Source organism: Seriola aureovittata, chromosome 13, assembly GCF_021018895.1.
Source record: "Seriola aureovittata isolate HTS-2021-v1 ecotype China chromosome 13, ASM2101889v1, whole genome shotgun sequence".
Lineage (NCBI taxonomy): Eukaryota > Metazoa > Chordata > Actinopteri > Carangiformes > Carangidae > Seriola > Seriola aureovittata.
The window spans coordinates 7,559,754-7,580,862 of record NC_079376.1 but is presented as its reverse complement, the minus strand read 5'-3'; the positions used below and the strand labels follow the sequence as shown (position 1 = coordinate 7,580,862).

The window sequence follows — 21,109 nt, the reverse complement described above, 5'->3', positions numbered from 1 at the left end:
GCGACCAGGGGTGTGGCCAATGACGCATTTGTTTTGGTCTGAGATGCTGCTGATGTAGTGCGACATGTAGTGGCAGTGACAATCGTTTACAGAACCTTTTAATGAAATGTATTCAGAATTGATTGCTAGGCGCAAAATGGTAAATTCATCAGCAAACTTCTTGCCAGACATAAACAGTATAACTTGTTCATAATTATTAAATTTAAACAACATTGCTGCATTTCAACTTGCTTATTCTGGCTATTACAAATGGAATATGGCAATTAAAGAGTGCAGATGCACAAGTCAGTCATCAATCAACTTCATTACTTTTGGTCGAGGCCGGTCAGCTCCTTCCCTACGTCCTCGTATGTGGTGTGGAGGGCTCGGTGAATTTTCTGCAAGTAGAGAAGCAAAGGTAAAAAGAAAAACATGAGGACTACCGATTCAGTAATGTGACATTTGTTATCACTTCATCAACTCTGAAATAATAAATCAGCAGAGATGATGAATATGAATCCCTGAGAGTCATTATTCTACCCAGTTGCACAGAACATCTGTGACAGCTATTCCTCACAAATCCTGCTGTGGTGCGCCTTTGAATAATTTAATCAAATGATTGTAATTCAATGAGAGACACAATTCTGCTAAAAATTTTGCGGAGGTTAAGGTGTCAGTTGCTTAAGCCCTTTTTGATTTAGGTATCCAAGTGATTAAGTTAGACTGAGGGAAAAAAAACATCTTAAAATCAGGTTATTAGGTGTGAATAAGCTTTTAATTTCTCCTGGTGTGTAGGCTACGTACGTCTGAAGATGTTTGAGGGGAAAAAGAGACTTTCGCTCTAGATAGGGATTAGCTTGAGGGACTAACTCAGATGTCATCCTCTCAGATAGCTGAGCTGGTTTTGTGATGAATGCTAGAGGCTGCCCTGCAGTGCTTGCCCTTTTTAGAGAGATGTAGCAAACAAATGTGAGCAGTCTTGATATTCACGCTGCTCGTTCCATTATTCACTCAAAAATATTGCCACTGGCACCTCATTTGGTAATGGCTACAGTTTCATGAAAAACAAAATATGACCTTTAAATTCTCAGTCTGTGGCTCCTTTTGGTGTTTGTTGTTATAAACACACTAACTCTCTGACAGTCTAATTGCAAAATAAGCTTTTTGATCTTATATATTCATTTTATTTGTATAATTTTGTTACAAAATCATTAAAAGTTTTCTAATGCAGAGGTATTTAATGATCTGCATAAGAATAGAAAGAGCAAATGTATAATGTGTGGTCATGAACCAATTAATAAGGCACTGCCAATGGGAACCCTTTATTAACTTTATTAATAATTAATCAACATTTTAATTTATACAGTGCAATTAAAACATGAGTTGGTTAATTAACAAAGTACCTCATTAGCATTAATTGAAGCATTAGCATTTAGCTGAAAGTTAAGTAAAATGTATCCTTTAAAACATGCCACGATTCAGTTTTGGGGAAAATATTAGTCTTATTCTTGACTGTGATTATGAATCTCCAACAGTAGAGGGCGCAGGTTGCCTGTGAGAAAAGAGTTAACTCCAGGGGGTGAGGACATCTCACCAACAGCAGTGTGCTGATGTGTGTAACTGTGTGCATATGTGTGTGTTTCTGTGGGTATGCACTTACACCTGTGAATAATGTGAAGATTTCTGTAACTCTTCTTTCCTGTAAGTGTGCATGAGACCCTTTGCAAGTGTGTGTGTGTGTGTGTGTGTGTGTGTGTGTGTACGTACGTCAGCAACACAAACAGTATGCGTTTACTCACCTGGCTGGTGTGCAGCCAATACTGCAGTGTGTGTGTGCGCCGGAGGCGAGGGATCACCAGGTGATAGAAGGTGTGTTCCCCTGCCAAAGTCAGCAAGGCTCCACCCACCCCCATGCACAGCAGCACAAACAGGCCTGAAAAATGCTGGATCCCCATCTGTAGAGTCTGAGGAGGCGGTGTCAGAAAGAAAGAGAGAGACAGACAGAGAGAGAGATTGGGGGAGTGACACAGATTAGTAAAGACTTAAGCTGACAGAGAGGAAAATACAGAGATTGATGATTTATATTTACATAATTACCATTTAGGTCACTTTTTGTGCATATGCAATTGATATTCTGATGTTGTGTGTCTAGTTTGACTGTGTAAGCCCACGAGAATAGAAATAAAGAAAAGACAGGGCAACAGCGTAAAAGACATGTTTGGGAAGAAAGGGATGTAAAGAAGCGAGGCAGAGGAGGAGAACGGGCACAAAGAGCCGAGCGGGGAAGCAACACTGAGTGTAACAGAGAGAAACAGCGGTTAGCAGGAAGATGATAAAAAGAGACGCTGGTTAATTGAAGAGCAGTTTCTTCCCATTTGGTTCGCCCACGTCCTCTCTGACACAATGTCTATCTCTTCTGAGGCTTTCATGGGGCCTGGAGGAAGTTGAAGAGGCAGTGTTGAGCTTTTCCAGTGCTCTCTAATCATATTTCCGCCAACCGGCTCATTTATGCACTGCCTCTGATGGCAATTAGCCCCATGCTGACTCGACACATTCATCAGCGACAACACTGACCTCCTTTTGCTCCCAATCCAGAGGGCAAGATCGCACTAACGCCCACATTGTTAAGAGTAGCCCACTCTCCGGGCTTCAAATGAGATGAATGGTAATAACTTCCTGATGCAGGGTGAAGTTAAGGTTTTCTTTTCATTGAAGGAACCTGTGACTGTGTAATTGCGTCTGTTGCTATAATGTGATTCAACTTTGAAGTGCGATTTTTAAAAGGGATGGCCAAAGGGATTTGAATAGAGAACAAACAAGAGATATAGATACAGTGTGGTCTGTCTAGAGATTCCCACTTCTTTAAAAAGAGTGAATGGGGAGAGGAAGGTTGAGAAATGAGAGCACCCAGACAGTACGTGCCTGCAACTCTGGTTGAGGTTGGTAAATAGGTTTCACTTTATGTGATTGTACGTCTTTGTCTGTGTGTGTGTACGTGAATGTCTTTTAGTGTATGTGTGCTTTTGCTGGCAGGCAATCCCGACCGTGTCCCAAAGGGGAACTCATTTGCAGGAGCACAACAGCAGAAGGCTTCGCTTTATACACAATACATGAACACACACACACACTCTCTCTGACCGATGACTTACCTCAGTGACTGCAAAGACTCTCTTCCCACAGGGCACGACCTTGTACCATTTGTCATGTAGCATGTCCATGAAGCCGTCAGACTTGTAGCGACTCACGAACTCTGACACATTGCGGGTCAGAGGAGAGCCCTGCGGCAGGCCTATACCGTAGCCTGAAAGACGAGACGCACACACACAGAGATGTAAATACAAACGCTATAGGTAACAGAGCTGAGAGCAACAGCTGCGCCTGAGGAATAGACTAGTGTCTAACTTGGTGTTTTTGTGAAGGAAACCGCAGTCAGCCATTTGCAGTTAGCCAAAGGGCAGATGCCCGCTGGAAAAAAACAGAGATTAATGGGTTTACAGGCTTCAGTTGGAATCAGGATCAACCACATTTTCTGCCAAGTACGGTGCAGCACAAATACACCATCCTGGGCCTTTTCTGGTGTAGTATTTGCATAGAGAAACAAAGCACTAAAGCACTAAAGCAGATGGAGGCGCCTCTTGTGGTATAGAATCCATAGGCTACTGTAGTGAATCAAATTTGCTATTGAATAGCCTGTTCCTCCATTTATCACATTCCACACTATAAAACAGCAGATATATGTAATGCCGGTATCAGACTAAATGACCTTAATGTCAGCTGTCACATCAGGCCATTTTTAGGTGAATATCAAATAGTAATAGACCCCTGCTGAAGAGTTGGCGTGGAATCAAGTCCGCCTCCACTCCCTTTTCAGCGGATGGGGTGCAAATCTGCTCATATTTTACCTGACTGCGCTCCTTACAGGCAGCTACATTTCTTTTGGTTGCAGTCTCGTGGCTATGCTCAGCCTGTAGTAATTTATTTTTGTGTTGTAAATCACGTATTTAATGAAACACGGTGTGGGAGAAGTTGGTCCAACAGCCCCCCCCCGGACCTTTTTGTTCTGCTGTGAGGAGCAACTCAAGATTTAGATATAGAAATGTCACAGTCATGCTTCTTTTAAATGTTATGAGGCCTTCTACAAAGACCTTTTTTTATTATTACTTTTGTCACACCTGTGCATTTCACTCCCTTCCCTCGTCACCCCCAATTAATGTCACTGGCTTCTTGTTCTTTTCTTTCCTTTGTGCTTGATCATTTTCATTGTTGTTAGACTTAACGTCTTTTCTGTCAGTGGTTCCTGTCAGGTTCCCACGGAGCTTCCCTGAAGAATTTTAAGGGGTACATGACACTTAATACCAGTTCAGCTATCAACCTATATGTGTTATTCCTTTGTCAGTTTTATAACATCTGCATTGAAGAAAAAAAAAATGAGTATACCATCCTTTTCTAGCTGTGCAGTGTTACAATTTGTCACCACACTTCCAGAATTTATAAAAAATAACCCATACAGCATCAAAGATAATTGGACCCTTACCCTGACCTCATCACCAGAGCCGCCAGTTGCAAAACACTTATCATAGTCAGATCATCCTCTCCACGCGCACTTCACATTCATAGCCTCCAGTTCCAGCTATAAGACCCGGTTTTGTGGCGAGGCCAAACAAAGGGCAGTTTTCGCTGCTTTTGCATTGGAGCTCGATGACATGCTGACATTACATTTACTCTATAGTGGATCCTCTTCTCGTGTTGATAGTGCTCTTTTGCATTTCCTGTTCAGGTGTAGCTTTTTGTTGCATGTGTTGCAGCAGCCTCCTGGTTTTGCATTTGCGACTGTTTCATTTTCTCGCCTTGACCGTGAAGAAGAAAATTATCTTGAAATGAATACACTCAAGTTAATAATAATACACTGAACAAAAATATAAACACAACACTTTTGTCTGTACTCCTGTTGAAATGAAAGATCTAAGACTTTTTCTATAAACACAAAAGATACCCAAACACAGATAAACCAGATATACTGTGACGAGATCTTGTGGTCCATTGTCGTGCCATTCATCTGCTGCCATCGCCTCATATTGCAACATGATGTGCACCATTTCTGGGAGCTTAAAACATCCCAGTTCTTGCATGGCCCAACCATAACCCTCCAGATCTACAGCATGATCCACTTCCTGCCAATATCCAGCAACTTTGCACAGCCATTGAAGAGGAGCGGTCTAAAATTCCATGGGCCACAATCAACAACCTGATCAATTCTGTACAAAGGAGATGTGTTGCACTACATGAGGAAAATGGTGGTCACACCAGATACTGACTTGTTTTCTGATCCAAGACCCCCACCCCCTAAAAAAATGCACATCTGTAGCCCAGGTCACACAGTTCAGTGCCTCATAAACATATTTTTTCAAAACAAAACTGCACATTTTAAAGTGGCCTTTTATTGTGACCAGCCCAACGCACACCTGTGTGATGATGATGCTGTGCAATCAGCATCTTGATTTGCCACACCTGTTAGGTGGATGGATGATCTTGGCAAAAGAGAAGTGCCGACTAAGTCTTTGGTCTTTAATCTCAACTCATGAAAAATTGGAGCAAAAAAAGTTCATATTTTTGTTCAGTGTACATTTGTACTAGTTCTTCAGTAGATTTCATTCAGTAGAAATTTATGCAAAAACAAAGAGTTATTGTTTAGTGGTATATTTAAGCACTGATACTTGATCATTTTCTTTTTTGAGTGAACTTTCTACATTAAATATTAGACGAAAATTCACCCTTTTGCTTCACTACATGCAACTGACAGCTGCAGTTATTGGTTGCGTTGTTGAGTGATGGTTCACATGCAGAATGTATGATATGATATGCTCATCAAATGTTCTGCGCAATTAGAGTTCAAACTTGCAGGTGTCACGATGTGGATTTCATAGCTTCAAAAAATACTTAAATTATTCTGGCAGTAATGCAAATGATTCTTATAGTAGATTAAATATTCATCTGTGCTTGATCTGTAGAAAATGTTTCATCACTTGGTATCTCTCTCTTGTTAAAGGTAAAACACCAGCAGAATGTGGAGTAATGAGACCAGACACAGCAATAAAATATACTGTAGTTACAGCAATAAAATTATATAACTATGATATTTTTAAATTAAGAAACTGATTTAAGTACTCTCCTCAAGCACTGTTCATTACTTTAATTTCATCTGTGTCACTACAGATACATAAGATCGTACACAAACTTTTATGTCATGTATTTGTATATAAGGATGCCTCCCTCTCTCTCTTTCTCTGTGTCTGTGTTTAATCTCATCTCTTTAATTTATGTAATTTTTTCTCTCCTTTTTTAATGGACAAAGAGAGAGAATGCCCCGATCAAGTCCCTCTGAGGGTTTTCTGCACCTCTCCACCACATTCTCTGTGGTTTCTGTATATAATAAGTTGTACTTTCTTGCATATGTATGAATAAATAAAAACCCAAATCCAGCTGAAAGCCAGAGGGAAAGGGCTCTGCCCGGCCCATACTTTGAAACTGCATCTGTTTTGCATTACAGCCCACATTTCTTCAGGTAAATCTGTTCCTCCGCTCAGCGTCAGAAGACCCTCTCGGAGATTTATTGCTGTACAAGACCTCCCGGGATTGTTTGTTTCATTTCATCTGCACTGCAATCAAAGACACAGTCATGCCAACAGCATTTTGTGTGTGTGTGTGTGTGTGTGTGTGCATGCGCGTATGGGGTTGTCTTGGACCTGGCAGCTGTGTGTGTGTGTGTGTGTGTGTGTGTGTGTGTGTGTGTGTGTGTGTGTTGGCTGTCAAGGTGTTTGAGCCTGATGGGGGTTGCGGACGGAAACGGAGAATAGCGAAGGTTCGCGTACCTGTCACACTCTGCTTCCTACATGACAAAGACTGTCTGAGCCTCCCTGCCTTCTTCCTCATATTCTTCCCCTGTTCCTTTCCCTCACACTCTCTCTCTCTCATCCTTCCTCTATCCCTGTCCGAGGTCATTTCTCTCCCACCATTGCCGCTAGTCTTTCAGTTATTCCGCTGCTTATCTCTGTCATCCCTTCACTTTCGTTCAATTTCTGCTTTACTCCATTCTTCTCTTTATCGCTCGGCTCCTCTCCCTAGTCCATTGCTTTGTCTCTATACGTCTCTGTCTTCTCTCTTTTTCTTTTTTTCCCCTCCACCAGACAGACAACATTTTTCTGTCATCAGCCTATCTCCATCCACATTTCTTTACAGCCCTCAGTCAAACAGTGAAATACAAGTGGGCAGCCACTTGTCATTTGTTTTGAGTCTTTCCCCCAGACATCCACATATTCCATCACAAGCTGTCACTCAAATCCCCCACACACCTACTCACCCACAGAGGCGCCCCATGCATCTGGTTTTGTTACAAAACACCTTATATAGGTTTGTAAAAAAATGTAATACCTTATTTGAAAAACACAGAACAAAAATATGGTGTAATGTTTGCAGGGTGCAGGCAAGGTTCTCGTGAGCTTTCATGATTTTCAAATTACACTCTTTGTAATTCTTATACCTAAATCATTTTGTCCAGTATTAGGTCACAGATGTTATAACTTTAATGAATTTGCTATTGATAGTAATGATTCAGTCACTGACAGAGACGGGTTACACGCTATGTGTCAGGGCTGGATGACGATATCAAGAGAAATTATCAGATTCACCTTCCAACTATAAACCAAACAGTCATGTTTTTATACATCAGTGCAAGTATTTCCTCTCCCATACTGGCTCATTTCTGACATGTTTGTCCTGTTAAATTAACGTTTAAAGATACTGGGCTGTTAATTGGTTGTTGAACTTGTGCATAATTTCTACTGGTTGTGCAGCTATGGTCAGTTTTGACAGCAGCTAAGTGTTAGAAATGGCAATAGAAGTAAATGTAGGTTGGTAAGCAATTTACACTATAATGTCAATAACTTGTTTCTGAACTTATATTAAAGTGCTATGGATGAATGGAATCCATTATATTATGTCTGCAACTAGTGATTAATCTCATTATTAATCAATATTCTAATCATTTTGTTATAAAGGGTTGATCTATAAAGTGTGAGAAATGAGTAAATAAAAAGTCCACAACAGGTTTATTATCACATAAGACAAAAAAATACAGCAAATACTCATAATAATGAAGCTGTAACTAGGGAGAGTGTGTGACTGTTTAAATTATTAATCACTTATCAAAATAGTAGCTGTCCACCAATCAACTTATTGATTCAGATTAGATCTACATATTTTTATTTTACTATTGTCAGTGAATTCTTTAAGGGTAAGCGTGTGTGTTTCTTTTTTTTATTTTTATTAAATGGAGCTGTCTTGCTTTGGAGTGAAACACGCACGCACGCACGCACGCACACACACACACGCGCACACACAAAGACATATGCAGACAAAGGCGATCGTGCGTCGCCCCCTGCCAGACGTGAGCTGCCCGAGGAACAACAGCCTTACCCCAGCAACACAAAATCTTCTGCCAGCCTCATTCCGATCTTCAGACGCGCTCTGTCCCGCTTGACTGAGCTTGTGTCGTCCACTTATGCACTCGGGGACAGGCGCATGCACACACACGCACACACAGACAGATACACATACAAACAGCCAGCGAGTGGCTGCATGTTCAGTGGCAATATTATTAATGGGGTGTGTCTAGGCTGTCGTAAACATCTCCCAACAGCACTCAGTAGAAACAGGCGCACAGCGACACCCGCGCATCTCTCTGCACTTAAGTAGCCTGAAGGTCCTCTGCAGACACCTTGCCTGCAGCCGCTCCACAGCCCCAATTCCTCCGTCTCTCTGTATCTCCTGACCGCAAACCCCTCTATAAATCCTTCCTGCATCCTCACATGGACCAAATAACACTTGCTCTCTCTCACTCCTCCGTCCGTTCTCTTTCTCTCTCTCTCTCGCTGTCCTTTATCCCCCTCCCTCACTCCATCTGCTTGGGGTGAGGGTTTGTCTTGATTAGGGGACTCTGTTGGCTGCCTCTTTTATCACTCGCTGTGCAGAAAGGCGCAAACTGGCAGTGGGCAAATGAAAGCCCTCTATCTCCTTCTTGAGCTCAACTCCCACCTCGCTCACCCTTTGCACTGGCCCTCCCTTTCTTTACCTTTGTTGTTCTTTTCTTACTTATATATATATTTTTTCTTTATCTCATATCCCACCCCCACCCCCTTCTTGTGTTTTTCCTGTCACATTTCCTGTCTGGGCCATTTCCTGCTCTTTCTTCCTCTACCTTATTTAAGCTTATTGAGTTATTCACTCCCATCCTCTTCATCCTCACACAGACTGTGGAGGTGAATACCTACTAAAGGCTGTGTGGAGTCTTCGCCTGCCTTTTTCCACGTAGACAATGAACCAAGCAGTCATCAAACCGCCCCACTCTACATACAAATGAGGCCTGCTTTTTCAGCCTCACAATCGTGAGTAACGCCACAGCGAAGTCTCTCGTCTCATTTTGTCTTGTACAGTCAAGAAAGCTGCAGATAATCTCCAGCGAACAAGTGCTGTACAGTGAGAAGGGAGTGTGGGAGTGGGGTCTTTCTGAGGCTGTGCTTTGAGTGCTTTTGAGTTTGCATCAAAGTTAGTGTTTGGTCCCATGTGGCACCCTTACTAGTATCTATTTACTGTCTGTATATCTGTGTGTGCCTCTCAGTAATACAAAGAGAAGAGAAAAGGCTGAGCTGAAACAAGTGCACAAGGAACTGCACACACATACATGCACATGAATTCAGGCGCACACACTAATTCCATACCCATTTAAGAGCTGAGCTCAGGTTAGAGGTTAAACGCTTGATACATCCAATAAATGTGTTCTGCCAGTGGAAATTCCACTTCAAAGTCACCTTCAGGAGGCGTATATGTGCAGATGGCATGTGACTAGAATACTGTAAACTGGCTGGAACCTTTTATTTACCTCAATGAAAGGAAGCACGAGGCTTTTATTAGAGCCAAGACATAATTTCTTCTGACAGGTCGTCGGCAGCCTTTATTTCTAAAAGTGCTACACTGCTGTTTTGCGAAAAATCCTCATTTGTATTATGAATTTGTAGCATACACACATCACTTAAGGAAACTGCTGCTTCTACCACACCTTCTACTACTACTATTATTACTTCCATCACTGCTGCAACAAGCTAATCATGGTATGTATTAATCTGGCTATAATAGTTGTGTAATTACTTATTTGTTGCTGGTAATTCATTGTTAAGCTTTCAACAAAATGCTTATTAGTGTTGTAACCACAGCAGAATGAAATAAGAGCTTATTGACTTACTGACTTATTGACTAACAAACAGAAGCAATACTGTTGCGATGCAAGCTGCAATTATGTTTGCCTGAGAGGTTAAGGATTTCATGTCGGCGCTGCGTGCAGGATATTGCGTCTGTAGCCAGAACACACAGGACAGCGTGTTCCACTACATATTCTCTGGCACCTATACGCAGGTTGTAGAAGGTGCAGAAGTAGGACGAGGCGAAAGAAGGAAACAAGACAGTGGAAAATTCAACACTGTTAAATCTAAAAGCATGACAGCCGTGTAAAATGTTTGTTGCCGGCTCCTTGGCTCTATTTTGTGCTTTTTCCTTGCTTGCCATGGCTCGCATGGTGATTTCAGTTATGACAAAATGTCATCCCTTTTTAAAAGGAAAACAATTTCCTTCAAGAATAGCACTAGAACACACACAAAAGTCAGAGCTCTCACTGGTACTACATGGTCGTATGCCCCCCTCATTAATGCAGCAACATTCAAGAACTTGAATATAACAACCCCCCTACATGTGGCATTGGCTGTTCTTTGACCGGTGGTGGATTTGTCTCTGGCGTCATGACTGTTGTAGTTTTTCCAACCTGTGAGTGATAGTCCAAAGTGTTCTGACCGGGCATTGTTGTCAATAATAGATGACTGAGTACTTTTACTCTGCAGTGTTATAAGATCACATCCTGAATCACTGTTATTCTGTCAGTCAAGTAGCTAACTACAGTATTTGATCTCCCCTCTGAGTGTGTGTGTGTGTGTTGTGTTTGTATGTGTGGACATGTATGCTTCAAAGCATATACAATATTAGTGTTTTTGTGTATTTCCCAGTATTTTGTTATGTGTCCATGATGACATTATGAGGACAAATCTTTTTATACAGTCACATTGTGGGGACTCACTTGTCATATGGGGACAAAAAAATACTCAGACATGGTTTTAGGGTTGAGAACAGTTAGTTAGACATGTAGCTGTTGGGGTGTTTTGTTTTCTATTCCACCGAATGTAGTTTCCTGCCAGGAGCAGGTGGCGGTGATTGTCAATTGTTGAGCTTTGTGTTGCGTATACAAGAGAAGAGGTTAAAATACCCCCTCCGTCTTCAGGGCAGATTGCAGGCTACAGTCAGTTGCTATTGGAAAGTGATGAGATGGGCTGGGGCTAGCTGGTTAGCATGCTAATAAAAGACAGAGTTAACATTGGCTTTGCTTTCTAGCACTGGAGACAGCTCTTGGCGAGTAAAGGAAAGAAGTTTGATACCAAACTTACAATGTTTCATCTACACTAATAAGTAAACAGCTGTTAATGCTATCGCTGGCTATGTAGCAAGAGCAGAACTTATGAGTAGCTCCTTTAAAGTCTGAGTGAGCAAGAAAGCTATGTTTTTACAGATCACTTTTCAAATGAGTGTTACAAAGTGCTTTACGGGGGTTGGGGGGTAAAATAACAAATAAGACAATATGTAAAAACAAGGGCACAAAATGCTACAAAGACACAATGTTATAAAATCTAGAAAAAGCCAAACCAAGTGAGTTTTGAGATCCTTTTTAAAAATTAATCCAGGGGATGACTTTAAATCAATACAATCAAAGTGTGTGTGTGTGTGTGTGTGTGTGTGTGTGTGGTGTGTGGTGTGTGGTGTGTGTGTGTGTGTGTGTCTGTGCACCTTCAATGGCGAATGGTTTCCCCACAGTGAGCAGTTTGCAGTCTGCGTCGATAGACACCTCAAAGTCCAGCAGGGCTTTGTCCATGATGAACGCATCCAGGTCAGGAGGATCTGTCCTTCACCACCAACACACACGCACACGCACACAAATACACACATCACAAGAGTAAGAGAGAAGCATTAATTAAAGACAATTAACCTCAAACTTTTGAAGACCTGTAAATCAGATTTACTTTTCCTGAACTTTTTCTGTCACCCCAGACCTGTGTAGGAACCCTGGACTTTGGGCTGTCATCCCACTTTGTTATTTATACAGAGGATGAGATTAACTACATTCTAATACACTGTGTAAACACATACATCATTACCTAAACCAACAGCCTCTGTAGCAGACTGATAAGGCATTACACACACTGCCGAAGACTCTCCTACTCCCGCTATATCGATCCAATTGACCTTAATTGACCCCGTAATTATAGACCGCGCCGCTGCTGCTGACCACGGCTGGTGGAAGATTCAGGATACAAGGCGAAAAACACATTGGATTTAAATAATACACTTAAACGCACAAACGGACCGATAAAGAAGAAAAGATTCACTTTTGTTGACACACCTGCCCAGACATCCGGATCAAAAACAAACTCGGTTACACGCACATTTGCGCACAGACGCATATACCAAATTTAAATGCCAGCCAGATAAACAAGTAAAAATGCATGTATTAGTAAGAAGCACGTGCGCGCGCACAAACACACACACATACATGCGTAGTCGGTCTAATGGGAAAACTAAACCAGACTGATCAAATTACCTGAAACTTCTTGTTATTCAGGACGTTTGCTGCTGAACAAAAGGTTGACTTTACAAAGTCTTTGCTCTGCTGGCAAAGCAGGAAAGTCTGTTTTTCTCTGTCTAGACCTGTCAAACACGAGGCACAGGGGGAAGGGAGGGGACAGAGACTTCTTTTGGGACTAAAGAGGGTCGGAAGTTATCTGATGCCTGGCCTTGGAGTTGTGTGTGTGTGTGTGTGTTTGTTTGTGTATGTGAGTGAGTGCATCCGTGTTGGCATGAAAGTGTCTAGGTACGACTGCAAGTTGTAAGCCTGTGTTTAGGTATGTGCTTGAGTATTTATCATTCCTTCGAGCCAATACCCTTGTGTGCAGCTGCATGTGTAGCCCTCAGCTTTTCTCTCCAGGAGACGGTTTGTGTGTTTTTTTTTTCCTCTAAGATTTGAGTGCAGTATTGGGGTCAGTAGTTCTGCCAACACAGTATTTTACAGCCTCACTCTGGTTCTCTGCACTGCTCTGACTTCCACTTCTGCCTCGCTTCGCTCGCAAACAAACGCCGCCTTCATCTACCCTGTTCTCATCCTCTTTCTCTGAACAAGCGCTTTGTATCTTCCCACTTATGCCACTAAGTCAGCACACACACTATCTCAGCATCTGTGCTGGTGCTCTATGGAGGAGGCGTTGTGTCTGAGAAGCATATGTGGTTATACAGTAGCTGTGAGTTGTGTTTGCTGTGTGTGCTACAGTGTGTCTGTGTATCTTCACTCGGGTAACCCATGCTTCGCGTACTGTCATTTATATAGCATGTCTGAATTCCAGTACACAACTAATTACCTTCATTCAGAAGTACTGTACTTAACTACACATGTGAGGTACTTTTACTTTACTTGAAAGTAACAGATTACGATTGTACATGCAAAACCTCGACCAAATACAGCAGTAAAAATGTGACTTACACATAAATGCATCAGTATAATAATAACCCCAAAATACAAAACGATAATAGTTTAACACAAGTACATTTGCAAATAACACTTGCGTACTTGAATGAAATGACATTTGCATTGCAGGCTCCCTCTCCCCTGGCCGACTTCATGTATTATTAGTATCCATGAGCATTCAACCGAAGTCATCGAAACCCATTATTAAAGCTATCAAACAGAAGTTATTAAAATGTGGTCTGATTAAAAATGAAATTAAAGTAATTCCTTAATTATGAATTTCCTTTTCTAATCTATTCGATATGCTGCGTAACTCCTTCAGTTTCTCAATACCATGAGATGCCACTTTACTGAGGATGTTGTTACGCTGAAGCCCTCTGACACTGCGGCAACCTATCCAGGTTTCTGATCACTGTCCCTAAACCTGAGTTATGCATGAATGATAAAAATTTGAAAAAAAAATGATAAAGGATGTAATGATTATCTAGAAAACACACAATTGAAACTGAAATTCTGACACTAGTAATGCAGTGGGTAAATTGTGCATTAATGCAAACAATGAAGGAGAAGCTAAGACGAGGAGTTAAGGGCATATCTTCACTGATCATACAAGCTGAAACCTAAATCATGTTATTATGAAAGTACTGTGTACAGGGAGCTGAAAAACCAGGTTCTATCTGAAACATCTCATCCAGAATGTGATCAAAACCAGGAAAAGACTAAACACATGACAGGGACACTTGTGTGCATGTAACCATACTCATATGAACTGCATAACCCCACCACACAATATCTATTCCCAGCATTCCTCAACACGATCTTCTCGGTCTCTCTCGTCATCTGGTAGCAGTCTGATAACTGTTCCCAGGGTCCAAACTAAACATGAAGAAGCAGCAGTTAGCTACCAATCCCCACAGGGCCGGGCAAACAGCCAACACATATAACTACCTTTAAAACCAAGTTAAAGACCTTTATTTTCTCCTTTGCCTTTGGCTGAACTTTAACCACTTACTATTATCTCGAGCTACTTTCTTATTTCTCTTAAAATTGTTCCTATCCCTTAAATTTATGTTTTTTTTATTGTCTTGGGCTGTATCTCCTTTTTTTTATGCATTATGTAAAGCACTTTCAATTGCCTTTGTGAATTAAATGTGTGATAAAAATAAACTTCCCTTTGCCTCTTCGCTTTCATCTACTCACTATCCCCATTCGACATCCAATTCAACCACTTGTCCTCGGCCCTAATTGCGTCAATTCAACACTTCATAAAAAAAACAACAAAAAAAAAAAGTTATTTTCCCTCATAAATTGCAAGGCCTTTGTTAATGAAATTTATGTGATTCATATGCTCTCACCTCACTTACGCCGTGTGCTAAAATGCCTCTGGATAAGGAAAAGCTCATGCTAATGCAGGGTGTAAATATATGCAGCTCACATAGTAATTCGTATCTCTCTCAGATGCAGAAGCAAACAACATGTTGAGTATAGCATATGTAAGAAAACATCCACAGACGGGTTAGACACAACATCACTGCAGATGGAACAAAAACTGAGCAAAAATCAATCCTAAAGCAGAACTTACATAAACTACATATTCCTATGATTTAGGAGCGAACATAAACAAAAGTCTCTCTCAGCTAGAAAATCAGAGCATCGGAAAAAAATATTTGCTCTCGTCAGTATACAGAATTGTTATGCACAGTACACATGAAAGTGAAGTGCACAGAATAGAGACTACCACAGATAGCAGATGTAAACATGACTGGATTGTTTATGTCTGGATTAAATTTGAATCAGAGGTCTTTTCACGCAAGCATTTGTGTCTTACTTTAACATGTGTACGCCTTCTGGGGTGGTGGGCTGGTTGAAGCGTCTCATGTAGTCGTGCATCTCTGGGAAACTCTTCTTCATGTAATCTTCAGCGCTGCTCTCCCTCACAGTGCCGAAACGAAAGCCCATGGAGGGGTGATGCAGCTGGGGGCAGCGACACCGGAAGGCATGGGTGAAAGAGAAGGTGCAGACAGTGGTAGAGGTGATTACAGAGAAAGAGGGGGGAGGGGGGGAGGGTAGATATCATGATGGGGCTCGTATCAAATTCACTGTAGCCCTGAACTCCCTACAGGGTTTAGGGATATGGAAAGCGATAATCCTTCACAAATAATTCCACTCTTTACTCATTAGCTTGTCCTTGTGTAAGATTAGTTTGTGTGTACATGTAGCTGTGTCTTTGTGTGTGTGTGTGTGTGTGTGTGTGTGTGTGTGTGTGTAGGGGATGCTGACATGCATGCAGCTGCAAGTTTGTGTCCTTGTGTGCAGTCTAACCTTGTCGTCATGGATTCCGGAGACCTGCTCGAAGGTCTTCTCCCCAACCATGACGGCAGCTAGGTTGGCAGTGTAGCTGGACAGCACCAGTAAGCAGAAGATTGCCCAAAGGTTCATCAGGAAGCGCCCTGTCCAGCATTTAGGAGTCTGCAGAGTGGAGATGAGTATTAGCACAGAAAAATAATTAAACACAACAAAAGGAGAATAAATAGCAGATCTTGATGAAGAGTGAATCTAAAAATATCTCCGAACTCAAAACCGAAAAATGTCATGACGTCAACACAAAAATTAAACTGTATGACAGCAAACAGCACAGAGGAATCTGAGATAACAAAATGTATGAGAAACACGGGCAGGGGTTAAAACAAATAAAAATACAAATGTGTGAAAAAAGCGCTTTCAGGTGTTGACATAAATGCAGTCTCCCTGGAGGCTCTCGACCTCTTCTTTCTCTTCCTCAAAATTCCCAATTTAACTCCAGAGTAAAGGTAATCAAGTTAATCAAAACAGACCAGAGGATGATCTACTGCAAGAGAGGAACACTAACAAAGTGTGACTGTTTGTGAGACACATCAGAAATATCTTTCCATGAAATTGCTTGCCTAGGGGTATGAATCCACCTGAACACTGTGATCATTTATTTATTCCACCAATTAAAATCCACTTAACAGAAGAAAAGAGATGAATTTCTGGTGTTTTTAAAGGCTGGAGATTAATGAGACATTAATTATACAAACGAGGTTGTAACCCATTATTGTGAAAGTGTTTGGGATGTTTTGAACTCTTAGCATAATTAGTTGGTGAACTGAAAGAGGAGAAAGAGAAGGATGGTATGCATATTATAAACACAAATTCTCTACTAATATTTTTTGAGAAGATGTGAAGTGTAGTGCTTTGATGAAGATAATGATCAGGGTGGCTTTAGGCACTGCGGGCCTCTGTGTTTTCTTCAGAAGGTATGCAAAATTTCATATTGTGCTTACAAGGTAAATCCTGATAACACGTCACTGAATGTTCCTGTTCCCCTTAGTTCCTGTTGTTACACGGGTCAAGCTCCGATATGAAGTTAACAGTGATAACGGGGGCTTATGGAGGTGGTAAGTCAGTTGTGAATGTTTCAAGAAATAACAGGTAGCCTGTGTGATATTAGACAGGCAGACAAAAACAGGCTTCTACTTTATATTCTATCAACATGCTAGCTGAAATGACACCTGTTGCTGGCAGAGTTGGCTAGTTAACTACTTTTTTAATGTTTCTAGCAGGTTTTGAAATAAGACCTCTTTTACAAGATTCAAGCACACACTCCATATAGTTGAGTATGCATGTAGAAGACATAGAAATAAAGGAACCGCATTGCCCAGTGTAGAGCTAGTTAAGTATCATACGGAATAATGGTAACGCTTTCTTTTACAGGTCCATAAATTCAAAGAAGTTTCCTAGAAAGAACCATACAGTAGGGTACACTTCCTCAGCTAGCACAGCCTTCACACTTTTACTCAGAGGATAGCAGGTTAGCTAAACATGCTAAATATTTAAAAATATAGCATACGATTCAGACTGAATAAAGATACACTCCCAATAATAAATGAATGAGTAATATAATAGTTGTTTTAGGTTAATTGGAGAATTTTTTTCATGTAAGTTCATTTGGAAATCAGTAAATACTAAACTAACTAAAATAAAAGTCTCAGAGTACCAAGCTACACGGTTCTTTCCAGGAATCTATTTAATAAACTAATTTGAATAAAATAAAGTAAAATAAAGCATTACCAAAAAAATCCATGATTAGATCGTCATTTCATTCTCACACAGTTTGACAGCCTAGCTTATCTATTTGTTTGTATACTCAAATGGTATGTTTCTGCTTTTGGAATTAAAGGGAGCTGCTAGTGTTTTAAACTCTGATAGCTGCGGGACTGGTTTTCACAAAGTGGGAAAATAATAGGCCACACAGCAGATGCGCTTGTTTTTTTGTTTGGTTTTTTTTTTTCATGTAACCTCACAAACTAATTTACTTATGCTTCTTGGCCTTGGAAATAATGTTTAAATACTAAGGTGCAAAGTAAGCTAGTAGCGATTACAACTTAGATTAGCATGTCCTTAGATTTTTGCTGTTGTGTTTTCGGCTCTGGAAAACAGTCCAAGAATTTTTTCTATTTGATTTATTTGTTTCAAAGCCTTGAAAGTGGCCCAAATCTCATTAAAACTGAACTCTACAGTAAAGGTTTAGCAATCAAATACTTGTCAACTGCCTTCCCCATAGCCTAAATAAACTTGACTGTTTGGCTTTGACCCAGTACACAGAGCTTCAGCGAGTTGCTCAAGGACATGTTACCAGGTCATAGGGCTGCTAATGAACACAACCTGTTAATTGACACATTGCCAGTTGCAAGGATCAAACCTGTGACCTTTCAGTTAGGGGAAGGTTTTGTCTAATCACTTGGCCTCCCTTCCACTGAACTCATTTGCGCTGCTTCCTTTAGGGACAAAGTGTGATTATGCGTTGAAAGAAAAATGATGATGGGGTGGTTGCTCTCTAAGTGGCATGGGCAGGATAGGCAGGAATAATTTAAGCAAATGATGTTTCAGATATTTATCTGAATGTACTGCATGGAAATTTGAGGCGCAACCATAAGCTATCATAATGATGGATTCTGGCACAGTATGTTGCTGTTTAAAAAACAAAGATAGGAGGGGACACAGTTGTTTTTCATCTGCTTTGTGGTTGGATATGTGCGGCAGTGTGGCTGTGTGTGTAGCGTGATCAGTCAAATCTGACAAGTTTCTAAAGAATGCTGTTACTGCAAAGGTTACATTTAATATCTTTACATATTTATATCAAACAAATGACATACAGTATTTATCAATAAAAAGAATTGCGTAAGTACGAGGATTTGACTTCAGCCATCACATTTCTCTCTCATACTAACCTTTGAAGCCTGACGCTCCAACTTTTCCCACCCACTTGCCCTGTCCCCTTTACATCATCCACTGTCTGCCCACCTCCATGTCACCCTCATTTTGTTGTTTACTTCGTCACTGCTTACCCACTTACCCTTTCAACTCTATCTCGCCATCTTTCTCTCAACCTGCCTATTACCTTCTTTTTGAAGCCCATTTCCTGATGTGCACTCTCACCTATTTACCCCCCACTGGCCTTCTTCCCCCTGCCTTCTTGTTTTCAACTTTGTGTCTGACTACTTCAGGAAATTAACCTCTACTCGCTCCCTCTTTTCCCACCTTCATCCATCCCCATCATCCTCGCCATAACTCCTTCAATCTCTGTCAGCCCACTTACCCTTTCCCCTCTCCCTCCCTCCATGTGCATTATCCTCCCTGTACCTCTCTACTTCATCACTGCCTACCTTCTTAACCTCTCCCCTATCTATCTTTTCCCATCCCTGGCCATCTCTGTCATCTTTCTACATGCCTCTTTCCCCATTAACTTGCACTCACTGTTTGTGTAGTCTCTCCCCTCCTCCCTTTTCTGCTTTTTCTAATCCCTGCCCCACCCTGCATGATGCCCATTTGTCACAAAACAATAGAGCTACTTTACCTTGGTGGCGACAGTGCGTCCGAACAGTATGGCGTAGCAGAGATTGAGGGCTGAGGAGTAGGAGAACACACGTAGCCTATTCCTGCCATGGGGTGTCATGCCGAAGGGGCTGTTCCACTCGTACAAGGTCAGGAAGAGCGCAGTCAGATGTAGCGTGACGAAGATGCCCACCCACATGGACCAGTGCAGAGGCCACATGAAGGCGCCGATGGGAGCTGCAGTGTCCCGGCTACGAACCTGGTGGGTCATAAAGAAACACCTGTGCAAGAGACTGGCTTGATACAGTTGATTACTATCGGCACAAGTGAAATATTTGTGCCACACTGATTAATATCTGCCTGCAGTTTGTAGCATCTTGTCAGTAAACTTATCTTTAACTCTCATAGGCATAATTAGTTTTTTTAAAAATTGCATACATTGTTTTTATTTTGCGCTATCCATCATTTTGCAAGGACAAGAAATCACTTTTTCAAATGATGGAGTTCTCATTTTCAAATGGAACTGTATTGTCAGATCATATTATGCATTGCAGTTTGTCAGCCACAGTGGGAGATGTTAACAAATCAAAGAATAACTGCAGCATGTTTGAGGACTCTGCTAAGACGGTTTCACAAAATGCCTCTTAGACTCATTATACGCTCTTAGACTGGTTCTCATATTGAACTTTCATAATTAATGTGCCCACTGAAAACTCAGCAAACTAATTATTCCCCAACTAATGATCTCCAGTTGCTCACCAGAAGATGGGGCGAGTGGGGCATAAGGGCAAAATTAAGTAGTTGCAGACTGTATCGTCAAGTCGTACTGGAATAGTGTCAGCCACAGAAAGAAAGAGATTGACGAATCAAAGTAACACTGAAGACCGCAATGCTGCCACTGACTCACAACGCAGTATATTTTCAGGACATGCCCTGTGTCTTCTACAGTCATTAAAATGCAAACTCAAAACTCAAACTAATGATGACTTTGGGCGATAGTACCAGAATGCCCAGGCTGGTGGAGTAGAAGGGCGAGGTGAAATCGATGACTCTGCTCCTGGCAGAATTGATGGAAAATGAGGTGACAGCCATGTCAGCGGTTCCGCTCAGCAGGTCCCCGACCAGCCCCGTCCAGCGTCCTGTCCCGCTCGACGCCCCGTACTTCCCGTCTCCCACGATGTAGAGGTCAAAGGTGAAGCCCATGTCTTCTGCAAGTTTTTCCAACAAGTCAACGCAGTACCCATAGCAGCACTTCCTGAGGTCTTCTGGAAGGTCTAAAGAGGAAAGAAGTGATGATGATGGTGGATTTTTATCTATCCAGATATTCATGTGCATGCTTTGGAAGTGTAGGGGGGTTTTACTTCTGGGAATTTGTCCATGGATCATGGAAAATATTGATGTATCCTCACAGCACATCTCAACTTGTGTGTTTTTAATTACCACAGCATCCAGGATAGAAAAAACATGTAGTCACATTAAAGAGAAAAATGTAACAACCCTTGGGAAAATAAGTTGTGTCAGCAAGATGGAGATGCTATAATATACATTTTTACACTTTCGGCCATTTTCATTTTTCTGGCAAACCTTTTTTTGCAACCTCATTCTTTT

General features: G+C 41.4%; 1 protein-coding gene across 1 annotated transcript in view; it reads right to left on the bottom strand.

Moving 5' to 3' along the window:
- The window catches only part of LOC130180541 (glutamate receptor ionotropic, NMDA 3B-like), a 66,705-nt gene that overhangs the window by 4,383 nt on the left and 41,213 nt on the right, over window positions 1–21,109 (bottom strand). The window contains exons 4-11 of the mRNA XM_056394113.1: window positions 20,504–20,775; window positions 19,524–19,760; window positions 15,968–16,114; window positions 15,474–15,619; window positions 11,917–12,032; window positions 3,129–3,280; window positions 1,779–1,943; window positions 310–377 (exon numbers count right to left, since the gene is read on the bottom strand). Coding sequence (XP_056250088.1) covers window positions 310–377; window positions 1,779–1,943; window positions 3,129–3,280; window positions 11,917–12,032; window positions 15,474–15,619; window positions 15,968–16,114; window positions 19,524–19,760; window positions 20,504–20,775 — 1,303 coding nt within the window. The remainder of the gene's footprint in view (window positions 1–309; window positions 378–1,778; window positions 1,944–3,128; window positions 3,281–11,916; window positions 12,033–15,473; window positions 15,620–15,967; window positions 16,115–19,523; window positions 19,761–20,503; window positions 20,776–21,109) is intronic.